Source organism: Bufo bufo, chromosome 2 (genome assembly GCF_905171765.1).
Source record: "Bufo bufo chromosome 2, aBufBuf1.1, whole genome shotgun sequence".
NCBI classification, from domain to species: domain Eukaryota; kingdom Metazoa; phylum Chordata; class Amphibia; order Anura; family Bufonidae; genus Bufo; species Bufo bufo.
Window position 1 is genome coordinate 839,117,867 of NC_053390.1, and position 13,559 is coordinate 839,131,425.

General features: G+C 51.9%; 1 protein-coding gene across 1 annotated transcript in view; it reads left to right on the forward strand.

Moving 5' to 3' along the window:
• Window positions 1-1,529: 1,529 nt before the first annotated feature.
• Window positions 1,530-13,559, forward strand: part of LOC120990572 (flocculation protein FLO11-like) — a 51,983-nt gene continuing 39,953 nt past the window's right edge. Inside the window, exon 1 of the mRNA XM_040419467.1 lies at window positions 1,530-1,744. Within this exon, the coding sequence (XP_040275401.1) occupies window positions 1,659-1,744 (86 nt within the window). The 5' untranslated portion in view covers window positions 1,530-1,658. The remainder of the gene's footprint in view (window positions 1,745-13,559) is intronic.

Consider the following 13,559-nt stretch of genomic DNA (forward strand, 5'->3'; position numbering starts at 1 on the left):
CCCCCCCACCCTACATGTCCTACATGTCTACTACCCTCACCCCCCCCCACCCTACATGTCCTACATGTCTACTGCCCTCACCCCCCCCACCCTACATGTCCTACATGTCTACTGCCCTCACCCCCCCACCCTACATGTCCTACATGTCTACTGCCCTCATACCCCCACCCTACATGTCCTACATGTCTACTGCCCTCACCCCCCCCACCCTACATGTCCTACATGTCTACTGCCCTCACCCCCCCCCCCACCCTACATGTCCTACATGTCTACTGCCCTCACCCCCCCCCCACCCTACATGTCCTACATGTCTACTGCCCTCATCCCCCCCACCACATGTCTACTGCCCTGACCCCCCCTACATGTGTACTGCCCTCACCCCCCCCTACATGTGTACTGCCCTCACCCCCCACCTACATGTGTACTGCCCTCACCCCCCACCTACATGTGTACTGCCCTCATCCCCCCTACATGTGTACTGCCCTCATCCCCCCTACATGTGTACTGCCCTCATCCCCCTACATGTGTACTGCCCTCATCCCCCCTACATGTGTACTGCCCTCATCCCCCCTACATGTGTACTGCCCTCATCCCCCCTACATGTGTACTGCCCTCACCCCCCCCCCCCCCACCCTACATGTCCTACATGTCTACTGCACTCACCCCCCCACCCTACATGTCCTACATGTCTACTGCCCTCACCCCCCCCCACCCTACATGTCCTACATGTCTACTGCCCTCACCCCCCCCCACCCTACATGTCCTACATGTCTACTGCCCTCCCCCCCCCACCCTACATGTCCTACATGTCTACTGCCCTCACCCCCCCCCCCCCACCCTACATGTCCTACATGTCTACTGCCCTCATACCCCCACTCCATGTGTACTGAGGAGCCAATCCAGGGGGCTACAGGGACTGAGACTTTGGGGGACTGCTACATGGTGTCTCAGAGTAGTTCAGAAGAGTTAGAAGAGACAGGTGATGGAAGAGACAGAGAGAAATGAAGAGACACAGAGGATGAACGAGACAAAGAAACGATGTAAGAGACAAATGAAGGATGGAAGAAGCAATCAGAATATTTTTGAGACAGAGAAGGGATTGATGAGACCAGAGAGAGGCGGAAGAGACAGTCAGAGAGGATAGAATAGTTAGAGAGAAGACATAAGAGACCTAGGAGAGATGAAAGGGAAGGGACAATTAAAGAGAATTGAAGAGACAGTCAGAGAAGATGAAAGAGACAAAGAACGGGAGAAGAAATTAAAGTGACAGAGGACTGAAGAGACAGACAAAGAGACTGACTGACTGACTGGAGATGTCTCAGGAGGTCTGGGGATGAAAGTGACAGTCAGGGACTGTGGACCTGTCAGGCATGAGAGCTCTGGGGATGGAAGCAACATTCAGGGACTGTATATGTCTCAGGAGTGAGAGCTTGGAGGATGGAAGAGACAGTCAGGGACTGGAGATGTCTCGGGAGGTCTGGGGGCACCTTGAGAAAAGAAAGTTCTGTGAGTGAAGTTGTGGAGGCCAGAGAGGAGGAGGAGGATGAGGAGGAGGAAGGGAAGGCAGGGTGAGGGAGGAGGAAGGACAGGAGGAGGCAGCATCGCCTGCAGACCTGGTAGAAGGAAGCCGCTCTCACAGTCACCCTGACCCTGATGACATGACTGCCCTGAACCTGGACACCTACAGCCTGTCCCTCATCACTGCCAAGGAGGACATCCTCAGTGCCAGGAGCTCCACTGACTGGTGAGGAACATGCCCACATCTACCCCTCTGCCCACCTGTGTGTCCTGTACTGTACTGGGGGCAGCCCAACTGTGTGTCCTGTACTGGGGGCAGCCCACCTGTGTGTCCTGTACTGGGGGCAGCCCACCTGTGTGTCCTGTACTGGGGGCAGCCCAACTGTGTGTCCTGTACTAGGGGGCAGCCCAACTGTGTGTCCTGTACTAGGGGGCAGCCCACCTGTGTGTCCTGTACTGGGGGCAGCCCAACTGTGTGTCCTGTACTAGGGGGCAGCCCACCTGTGTGTCCTGTACTGGGGGCAGCCCAACTGTGTGTCCTGTACTGTACTGGGGGCAGCCCACCTGTGTGTCATGTACTGGGGGCAGCCCACCTGTGTGTCCTGTACTGTACTGGGGGCAGCCCACCTGTGTGTCGTGTACTGTACTGGGGGCAGCCCACCTGTGTGTCGTGTCCTGTACTGTACTGGGGGCAGCCCACCTGTGTGTCGTGTCCTGTACTGTACTGGGGGCAGCCCACCTGTGTGTCGTGTCCTGTACTGTACTGGGGGAAGCCCACCTGTGTGTCCTGTACTGTACTGGGGGCAGCCCACCTGTGTGTCGTGTCCTGTACTGTACTTGGGGCAGCCCACCTGTGTGTCCTGTACTGGGGGCAGCCCACCTGTGTGTGTGTGTCCTGTACTAGGGGGCAGCCCACCTGTGTGTCCTGTACTAGGGGGCAGCCCACCTGTGTGTCCTGTACTGGGGGCAGCCCACCTGTGTGTCCTGTACTGTACTGGGGGCAGCCCACCTGTGTGTCATGTACTGGGGGCAGCCCACCTGTGTGTCCTGTACTGTACTGGGGGCAGCCCACCTGTGTGTCGTGTACTGTACTGGGGGCAGCCCACCTGTGTGTCGTGTACTGTACTGGGGGCAGCCCACCTGTGTGTCGTGTACTGTACTGGGGGCAGCCCACCTGTGTGTCATGTACTGGGGGCAGCCCACCTGTGTGTCCTGTACTGTACTGGGGGCAGCCCACCTGTGTGTCGTGTACTGTACTGGGGGCAGCCCACCTGTGTGTCCTGTACTGTACTGGGGGCAGCCCACCTGTGTGTCATGTACTGGGGGCAGCCCACCTGTGTGTCCTGTACTGTACTGGGGGCAGCCCACCTGTGTGTCGTGTACTGTACTGGGGGCAGCCCACCTGTGTGTCGTGTCCTGTACTGTACTGGGGGCAGCCCACCTGTGTGTCGTGTCCTGTACTGTACTGGGGGCAGCCCACCTGTGTGTCGTGTCCTGTACTGTACTGGGGGAAGCCCACCTGTGTGTCCTGTACTGTACTGGGGGCAGCCCACCTGTGTGTCGTGTCCTGTAGTGTACTGGGGGCAGCCCACCTGTGTGTCCTGTACTGGGGGCAGCCCACCTGTGTGTGTGTGTCCTGTACTGGGGGCAGCCCACCTGTGTGTCCTGTACTGGGGGCAGCCCACCTGTGTGTCCTGTACTAGGGGGCAGCCCACCTGTGTGTCCTGTACTGTACTGGGGGCAGCCCACCTGTGTGTCATGTACTGGGGGCAGCCCACCTGTGTGTCCTGTACTGTACTGGGGGCAGCCCACCTGTGTGTCGTGTACTGTACTGGGGGCAGCCCACCTGTGTGTCGTGTACTGTACTGGGGGCAGCCCACCTGTGTGTCGTGTACTGTACTGGGGGCAGCCCACCTGTGTGTCGTGTACTGTACTGGGGGCAGCCCACCTGTGTGTCGTGTCCTGTACTGTACTGGGGGCAGCCCACCTGTGTGTCGTGTCCTGTACTGTACTGGGGGCAGCCCACCTGTGTGTCGTGTACTGTACTGGGGGAAGCCCACCTGTGTGTCGTGTCCTGTACTGTACGAAGCCCACCTGTGTGTCCTGTACTGTACTGGGGGCAGCCCACCTGTGTGTCATGTCCTGTACTGTACTGGGGGCAGCCCACCTTCTCCAGACTAAATGTATTCAATTATTTTAATCTTCCCCCATACCTCAGACCCCCCAGGCCCCTCATCAGTTTAGTCGCTCTCCTCTGTACTCTCTCCAGCTCCAGGGCGTCCTTTCTATGGACTGGTGCCCAGAACTGGACTGCATATTCCAGATGAGGCCGCACCAACGCTTTGTGGTAATATAACATCCCTGCCCCGTGAGTCCATGCCTCGTTTAATGCATGACAGTATCCTGGTGGCCTTAGAAGCAGCTGATTGACATTGTGCTGTTATTTAATCTACCATCTACAAGGACACCCAAATCCTTCTCCATAAGTGACTCCCCCAGTGCTACATCACCTAGGACATATGAAGCACAGAGATTATTACTACCAAGATGCAGAACTTTACATTTGTCCACATTGAACCTCATTTGCCAAGTTGATGCCCAATCACTGAGAGCGTCCACGTCAGCTTGTAGTTTGTGGACATCTTCCATAGACCGTACAGTACTACACAGCTTAGTGTCATCTGCAGAAATAGAAATGGTGCTATTAATCCCGTCCTCGATATCATAATAAATGAATAAATAATAGAGGACCCAGCACTGAACCCTGGGGTCACCACTTATCACCCGGGACTGATCTGAATAGGAATCATTGACCACAACTCTCTGGACACGGTCCTTCAGCCAGTCTTCAATCCAATTACAAACGATACTTTCCAAGCCAATAGACCTTACTTTACCTTCACCTCACTACATCCACAGCCGCCCCTCTGTCCAGGCTACTACTCCCCTCACTATATCCACAGCCGTCCCTCTGTCCAGGCTACTACTCACCTCACTACATCCACAGCCGCCCTCTGTCCAGGCTTCTACTCACCTCACTACATCCACAGCCGCCCTCTGTCCAGGCTTCTACTCCCCTCACTACATCCACAGCCGCCCCTCTGTCCAGGCTTCTACTCACCTCACTACATCCACAGCCTCCCCTCTGTCCAGGCTACTACTTACCTCACTATATCCACAGCCGTCCCTCTGTCCAGGCTACTACTCACCTCACTACATCCACAGCCGCCCTCTGTCCAGGCTTCTACTTACCTCACTACATCCACAGCCTCCCCTCTGTCCAGACTACTACTCCCCTCACTACATCCACAGCCGCCCCTCTGTCCAGGCTACTACTCACCTCACTACATCCACAGCCGCCCCTCTGTCCAGGCTTCTACTCACCTCACTACATCCACAGCCACCCCTCTGTCCAGACCTCTACTTACCTCACTACATCCACAGCCGCCCCTCTGTCCAGGCTACTACTCACCTGACTACATCCACAGCCACCCCTCTCTCCAGGCTTCTACTCCCCTCACTACATCCACAGCCACCCCTCTGTCCAGGCTACTACTTACCTCACTACATCCACAGCCGCCCCTCTGTCCAGGCTTCTACTTACCTCACTATATCCACAGCCGCCCCTCTGTCCAGGCTACTACTCACCTGACTACATCCACAGCCGCCCCTCTGTCCAGGCTACTACTCACCTCACTATATCCACAGCCGCCCCTCTGTCCAGGCTACTACTTCCCTCACTACATCCATAGCTGCCCCTCTGTCCAGGCTTCTACTCACCTCACTACATCCACAGCTGCCCCTCTGTCCAGGCTTCTACTTACCTCACTATATCCACAGCTGCCCCTCTGTCCAGGCTTCTACTTACCTCACTACATCCACAGCCGCCCCTCTGTCCAGGCTTCTACTTACCTCACTACATCCACAGCTGCCCCTCTGTCCAGGCTACTACTCACCTCACTACATCCACAGCCGCCCTCTATCCAGGCTTCTACTCACCTCACTACATCCACAGCCACCCCTCTGTCCAGGCTACTACTTACCTCACTATATCCACAGCCGCCCCTCTGTACAGGCTTCTACTCACCTCACTATATCCACAGTCGCCCCCTCTGTCCAGACTACTACTCACCTCACTCCATCCACAGCCACCCCTCTGTCCATGCTATTACTCACCTCACTACATCCACAGCCGCCCCTCTGTCCAGGCTTCTACTCACCTCACTACATCCACAGCCGCCCCTCTGTCCAGGCTACAACTCACCTCGCTACATTCACAGCCGCTCCTCTGTCCAGGCTGCTACTCACATCGCTACATCCACAGCCACCCCTCTGTCCAGGCTGTTACTCACCTCTCATAAAAACAAATCAGGTTAGTCTGACAACTTCTGTCCTTGGTAAACCCATGTTGGTTATCACTTATAATATTATTTATAGTCACATACTCCTGTATATAGTCCCTTAAGAGTCCTTCAAACATTTTTCCCACAACAGAACTTAAACTAACTGGTCTATAATTACCTGTGGAGGACCTTGATCCTTTTTTGAATATGGGCACCACATTTGCCTTGCGCCAATCACTTGGCAGTGTACCAGTACGTGGAGAATCTTTAACCCCTTAAGGACCCACGCCATACATGTACAGCGCTGGTGGACGTGACTTGTACGGCGCACGGGTGCAGGGAAAACACAGATGCCGGAGCATTATTCCTCGCACTTCTGCGGTCAGCGCTGACCATGGCACGTGCGGGATCATGCCAGGGTCCCTGCCTTCCTTAGGCATCGTGGCTGCCTTCCGTTTGAGCCTGTGAGATCCAGCCCCCTGTATTACACTGGTAATACACTTACAGCCGAAGCATCACAATATAGAAGTATTGTGATGCATTGTAAGGGGGATCAGACCCCCAAAAGTTGAAGTCCCAGAGTGGGAGAAAAAAGAAAGTGAAAAAGAAAGTAAAATTTTTTTTGTAAAATTTAATTTTTTTAAAAAGTTTCAAGTAAAAAAAAAAAGCATCCTTTTCCCAAAATAAAGTAAAAAATAGTGAAAAAATGAAAAGTAGATATATTAGTTATCGCCGCGTCCGTATCGACTGGCTCTATAAAAATATCACATGACCTACCCCCTCAGGTGAACACAGTCAAAAAATAAAAAATAAAAACTGTGCTAAAACAAACTTTTTATGTCACTTTACATCACCAAAAGTGAAAAAACACCAGGCAATGAAAAAGGCGTATGCTCCCCAAAATAGTACCAATCTAACCGTCACCTCATCCCACAAAAAAATGAGCCCCTACCTAAGACAATCAACCAAAAAAAAAAAAAAACTATGGCTCTCAGACTATGGAGACACTAAAACATGATTTCTTTTTTGTTTCAAAAATGCTTTTATTGTGTTAAAAAAAAATAAAAAAAATGGAGAAGTAGACATATTAGGTATTGCCACGTCCGTAAGAACCTGCTGTATAAAAATATCACATGACCTAAACCTTATCCCATAGTTTTTAAAATGGGGTAATTTTTTAGGAGTTTCTACTCTAGGGGTGCATCAGGGGGTCTTCACATGTGACATGGCAGCTTAAAATTATGCCAGTAAAATCTGCCCTCCAAAACCATATGGCGTTCCTTCCCTCCTGCGCCCTGCTGTGTGCCGGTACAGCAGTTTACGACCACATATGGGGTGTTTCTGTAAACTACAGAATCAGGGCCATAAATATTGAGTTTTGTTTGGCTGTTAACCTTTGCTTTGTTAGCAGAAAAAAAATGGATTGATATGGAAAATCTGCCAAAAAAGTGAAATTCTGTAATTACATCTACATTTCCTTTAATTCTTGTGGAACACCTAAATGGTTAACAAAGTTTGTAAAATCAGTTTTAAATACCTTGAGGGGTGTAGTTTCTAAAATGTGGCCCTTTATGGGTGGTTTCTATTATGTAAGCCTCGCAAAGTGACTTCAGACCTGAACTGGTCCTTAAAAGTGGGTTTTGGAAATGTTATGAAAAATTTGCTTTTAAACTTCTAAGCCTTCTAAAGCCCCCCCCCCACCAAAAAAAATAATGTCATTTACAAAATGATCCAAACATGAAGCAGACATATGGGAAATGTATCGTAATAACTATTTTAGGAGGTATCACTATCTGTTTTAAAAGCAGAGAAATTGAAATTTTAATTTTTCCAAATTTTTGGTATTTTTTTTTTATAAATGAAAAAGGAAATATTTAGACTCAAATTTACCACTGTCATAAAGTACAATATAAGTAGGAAGGATCGGCACTCGACTTATCATCCGCACGGGAAAAGAGTGAACTCCAAATCAATAGCAAAGGAATCCCAGCGGACCACGGCTTCTTCAATTCATATGCTTAGCATTTATTCCATAAATTTTTTACATTAATTGGACGCGTTTCGGCCCGTCCAGCCTTCGTCGGCAAACCGACAGTTGCCGACGAAGGCTGGACAGGCTGAAACGCGTCCAATTGATGTAAAGATTTATGGAATAAATGCTAAGCATATGAATTGAAGAAGCCGTGGTCCGCTGGAATTCCTTTGCTCTAAAGTACAATATGTGACGAGAAAAAAATCTCAGAATGGCCTGGATAAGTAAAAGCGTTTTAAAGTTATCACCACATAAAGTGACACATGTCAGATTTGCAAAAAATGGCCTGGTCCTTAAGGTGAAAAATGGCAGGGTCATGAAGGGGTTAAAATTTATAAACAGGGACACAGCAATGATTACACTCTCGGGTGTAATCCATCTGGACCCGGAGATTTGTTCACATTTACCTTAGGCCTCTTGCACATGACTGTATGCCCCCCGAGACATACGGTCCGTGAGCGGGCCATATGTCCCAGGGCGGCATTGATCTTGCGCACGGGAGTACACGGCATCATTGTAATCTATAAAGCTGTGTACTCCCGTGCGCACGATCAATGCCGCTCCGGGACATATGGCCCCCTCACGGACATAAGAGGCCTTATTTAACTTATCTTGGACCATATCTACAGTTAGTCAATTGAGTATATCACTGGATGTACTAACAGCCCCAGCACCACAGATATCAGCTCCTTTCTCTTATTTTGTATATACAGAGCTAAAAAAAACATTTAGTAACTCTGACTTTTCTTTATCTTCAGTGACTACCCCCCTTTTACCATTATTTAGGGGACCTACCTGCTCAGACCTTGGTTTTTTAGCATTTATATATTTAAAAAAAAATTGGGGATTTGTTTTGCTTTCTTTTGACACCTGTTGTTCGCTTTGTATTTTTGCTAATTTTATCTCCTTTTTACAGGTTTTATTAAGCCCTTTGTAATCTTCAAAGGCTACAGCTGACCCCTCAGATTTGTATTTTGAAAAGCCCTTTTGTCTTTTATTGCCCTTTTTACAGTAGCTATAAGCCTTGGGGGGTTTAATTTTAGCCATTTATACTGGTTACCTAAAGGGATACATTTTTTGTGCAATTCCTCAATGTGGATTTGAAGCTCTCCCATGTATCCTCTGTATTATTATGTGACAGTAGCTGCTCCCAGTCTATGCCCTGAAATGCTGCCCTCAACCCAGGGAAATTGACCTTTTTGAAATTCAGTGTCTTTGCTCTGCCTGGCAGAGTTTGCTTCTTATGGTTTAGGGGGAATATAATTATATTGTGGTCACTGTTACCCAGTGTTTCTTGAACAGTAACATTACCAACAAGCCCTGCATCATTAGAAATCCCCAGATCCAGCAGAGCATCGCCTCTAGTGGGGGCTTCTACAGACTGGCCCATGAAGTGGTCCTGCAGCAAGTTGAGGAATCTTCTCCCCTTTCAGGTTGAGGCAGAACCATGACCCCAGTCAATGTCTGGGAAGTTAAAATCTCCCACTATGACCACTGTCCCCGCCTGTGCATCCGCTCTATTTGGTTATACAGTTGAGCTTCCATCTCCTCTGTGATGTTAGGGGGTCTATAGATTACACCAAGTATTATTTTTTCAGTGTTTATATCCCTTTGAACTTCCCCCCATACGGTTTCCACATCCTCACCCTCCGCACCCACAGTTGCCTCTTTCACACTTGTCTTCCCTCCTCACATACAGGCACAGACGCCACCACCTTTTCTATTGACCCGGTCTTTCCTAAATAGTGTAAAACCCTAAATATTAACAGCCCAGTCATGTGAGGAGTCAACCATGTCTCAGCCCCACCAACTACATCTAGGTGCTCTTCTAGTACCACAGCCTCCAGCTCCCCTATTTTTGTAGCTAGTCTTCCGCCCCAGTACAGTACAGTCCTGTACTATACTGTGGCGGACCACCTGTCTGTCCTGTACTATACTGTGGCGGACCACCTATCTGTCCTGTACTGTACTGCGGGGGACTACCTGTGTGTCCTGTACTGTACTGCGGGGGACTACCTGTGTGTCCTGTACTGTACTGCGGGGGACTACCTGTGTGTCCTGTACTGTACTGCGGGGGACTACCTGTGTGTCCTGTACTGTACTGTGGCGGACCACCTGTGTGTCCTGTACTGTACTGTGGCGGACCACCTGTGTGTCCTGTACTGTACTGTGGCGGACCACCTATCTGTCCTGTACTGTGGGGGACTACCTGTGTGTCCTGTACTGTACTGTGGCGGACCACCTGTGTGTCCTGTACTGTACTGTGGCGGACCACCTGTGTGTCCTGTACTGTACTGCGGGGGACTACCTGTGTGTCCTGTACTGTACTGTGGCGGACTACCTGTGTGTCCTGTACTATACTGTGGCGGACCACCTATCTGTCCTGTACTGTGGGGGACTACCTGTGTGTCCTGTACTATACTGTGGCGGACCACCTATCTGTCCTGTACTGTGGCGGACCACCTATCTGTCCTGTACTGTACTGCGGGGGACTACCTGTGTGTCCTGTACTGTACTGCGGGGGACTACCTGTGTGTCCTGTACTGTACTGCGGGGGACTACCTGTGTGTCCTGTACTGTACTGTGGCGGACTACCTGTGTGTCCTGTACTATACTGTGGCGGACCACCTATCTGTCCTGTACTGTGGGGGACTACCTGTGTGTCCTGTACTGTACTGCGGGGGACTACCTGTGTGTCCTGTACTGTACTGTGGCGGACTACCTGTGTGTCCTGTACTATACTGTGGCGGACCACCTATCTGTCCTGTACTGTACTGCGGGGGACTACCTGTGTGTCCTGTACTATACTGTGGCGGACCACCTATCTGTCCTGTACTGTACTGCGGGGGACTACCTGTCTGTCCTGTCCTGTACTGTGGCGGACCACCTATCTGTCCTGTACTGTACTGCGGGGGACTACCTGTGTGTCCTGTACTATACTGTGGCGGACCACCTGTGTGTCCTGTACTGTACTGTGGCGGACCACCTGTGTGTCCTGTACTGTACTGTGGCGGACCACCTGTCTGTCCTGTACTGTACTGTGGGGGACTACCTGTGTGTCCTGTACTATACTGTGGCGGACCACCTGTGTGTCCTGTACTGTACTGTGGGGGACTACCTGTGTGTCCTGTACTGTACTGTGGCAGACCACCTGTGTGTCCTGTACTGCGGGGGACTACCTGTGTGTCCTGTACTGTACTGCGGGGGACTACCTGTGTGTCCTGTACTGTACTGCGGGGGACTACCTGTGTGTCCTGTACTGTACTGCGGGGGACTACCTGTGTGTCCTGTACTGTACTGCGGGGGACTACCTGTGTGTCCTGTACTATACTGTGGCGGACCACCTATCTGTCCTGTACTGTGGGGGACTACCTGTGTGTCCTGTACTATACTGTGGCGGACCACCTATCTGTCCTGTACTGTGGCGGACCACCTATCTGTCCTGTACTGTACTGCGGGGGACTACCTGTGTGTCCTGTACTGTACTGCGGGGGACTACCTGTGTGTCCTGTACTGTACTGCGGGGGACTACCTGTGTGTCCTGTACTGTACTGTGGCGGACTACCTGTGTGTCCTGTACTATACTGTGGCGGACCACCTATCTGTCCTGTACTGTGGGGGACTACCTGTGTGTCCTGTACTATACTGTGGCGGACCACCTATCTGTCCTGTACTGTGGCGGACCACCTATCTGTCCTGTACTGTACTGCGGGGGACTACCTGTGTGTCCTGTACTGTACTGCGGGGGACTACCTGTGTGTCCTGTACTGTACTGTGGCGGACCACCTGTGTGTCCTGTACTATACTGTGGCGGACCACCTATCTGTCCTGTACTGTACTGCGGGGGACTACCTGTGTGTCCTGTACTGTACTGTGGCGGACTACCTGTGTGTCCTGTACTGTACTGCGGGGGACTACCTGTGTGTCCTGTACTGTACTGTGGCGGACCACCTGTGTGTCCTGTACTATACTGTGGCGGACCACCTATCTGTCCTGTACTGTACTGCGGGGGACTACCTGTGTGTCCTGTACTGTACTGGACCACCTGTGTGTCCTGTACTGTACTGCGGGGGACTACCTGTGTGTGTCCTGTACTGTACTGCGGGGGACTAGCTGTGTGTCCTGTAGTGGAGGATACGTCCACCTCTTCTGATCCTATAGCTGTCTATACTGTGCTGGTACCTGTAGTGGCGGCACCAGAGGTAATATTGGGGAGCGCTGGCTTACGGTTCTGACCTTCACAGTGCCATTCCTATACATTAATGGATCTGAAGGGTGAGGTGATATGGCGGCACCTCAAAAGAGAAGACTAGTAGAGATGATGTGGGTAGTAGGCTCGGTTCCGCTCCTCTATCTGGGTAGTAGGCTCGGTTCCGCTCCTCTATCTGGGTAGTTGGCTCGGTTCCGCTCCTCTATCTGGGTAGTAGGCTCGGTTCCGCTCCTCTATCTGGGTAGTAGGCTCGGTTCCTCTCCTCTATCTGGGTAGTAGGCTCGGTTCCGCTCCTCTATCTGGGTAGTAGGCTCGGTTCCGCTCCTCTATCTGGGTAGGAGGCTCGGTTCCGCTCCTCTATCTGGGTAGGAGGCTCGGTTCCGCTCCTCTATCTGGGTAGTAGGCTCGGTTCCGCTCCTCTATCTGGGTAGGAGGCTCGGTTCCGCTCCTCTCTCTGGGTAGGAGGCTCGGTTCCGCTCCTCTATCTGGGTAGTAGGCTCGGTTCCGCTCCTCTATCTGGGTAGGAGGCTCGGTTCCGCTCCTCTATCTGGCTAGGAGGCTCGGTTCGCTCCTCTATCTGGGTAGTAGGCTCGGTTCCGCTCCTCTATCTGGGTAGTAGGCTCGGTTCCGCTCCTCTATCTGGGTAGGAGGCTCGGTTCCGCTCCTCTATCTGGGTAGGAGGCTCGGTTCCGCTCCTCTCTCTGGGTAGGAGGCTCGGTTCCGCTCCTCTATCTGGGTAGTAGGCTCGGTTCCGCTCCTCTATCTGGGTAGTAGGCTCGGTTCCGCTCCTCTATCTGGGTAGGAGGCTCGGTTCCGCTCCTCTATCTGGGTAGTAGGCTCGGTTCCGCTCCTCTATCTGGGTAGTAGGCTCGGTTCCGCTCCTCTATCTGGGTAGTAGGCTCGGTTCCGCTCCTCTATCTGGGTAGTAGGCTCGGTTCCGCTCCTCTATCTGGGTAGTAGGCTCGGTTCCGCTCCTCTATCTGGGTAGTAGGCTCGGTTCCGCTCCTCTATCTGGGTAGGAGGCTCGGTTCCGCTCCTCTATCTGGGTAGTAGGCTCGGTTCCGCTCCTCTATCTGGGTAGTAGGCTCGGTTCCGCTCCTCTATCTGGGTAGTAGGCTCGGTTCCGCTCCTCTATCTGGGTAGTAGGCTCGGTTCCGCTCCTCTATCTGGGTAGTAGGCTCGGTTCCGCTCCTCTATCTGGGTAGTAGGCTTTATTATGGCATCATACTTTTGTATTAGGTTATATCGTGACCGGTCCCGTGTGTTTGATCCGTGCATCCACCCGTCAGCGTCCATCTGGTGTACAGGCTTAGTGGTCCGCTCTCTATGGACTGTTGCTGGCATACTCTGTGATTAGAGTGCTAGCTCTGCAGACAAGCTGTAAGATTGGGCTGGCTCAGTTGAGCCCTGCAGAGGACGGGGTAATCCCCAGGTCCTGGATGTCACCTGTAGCCTG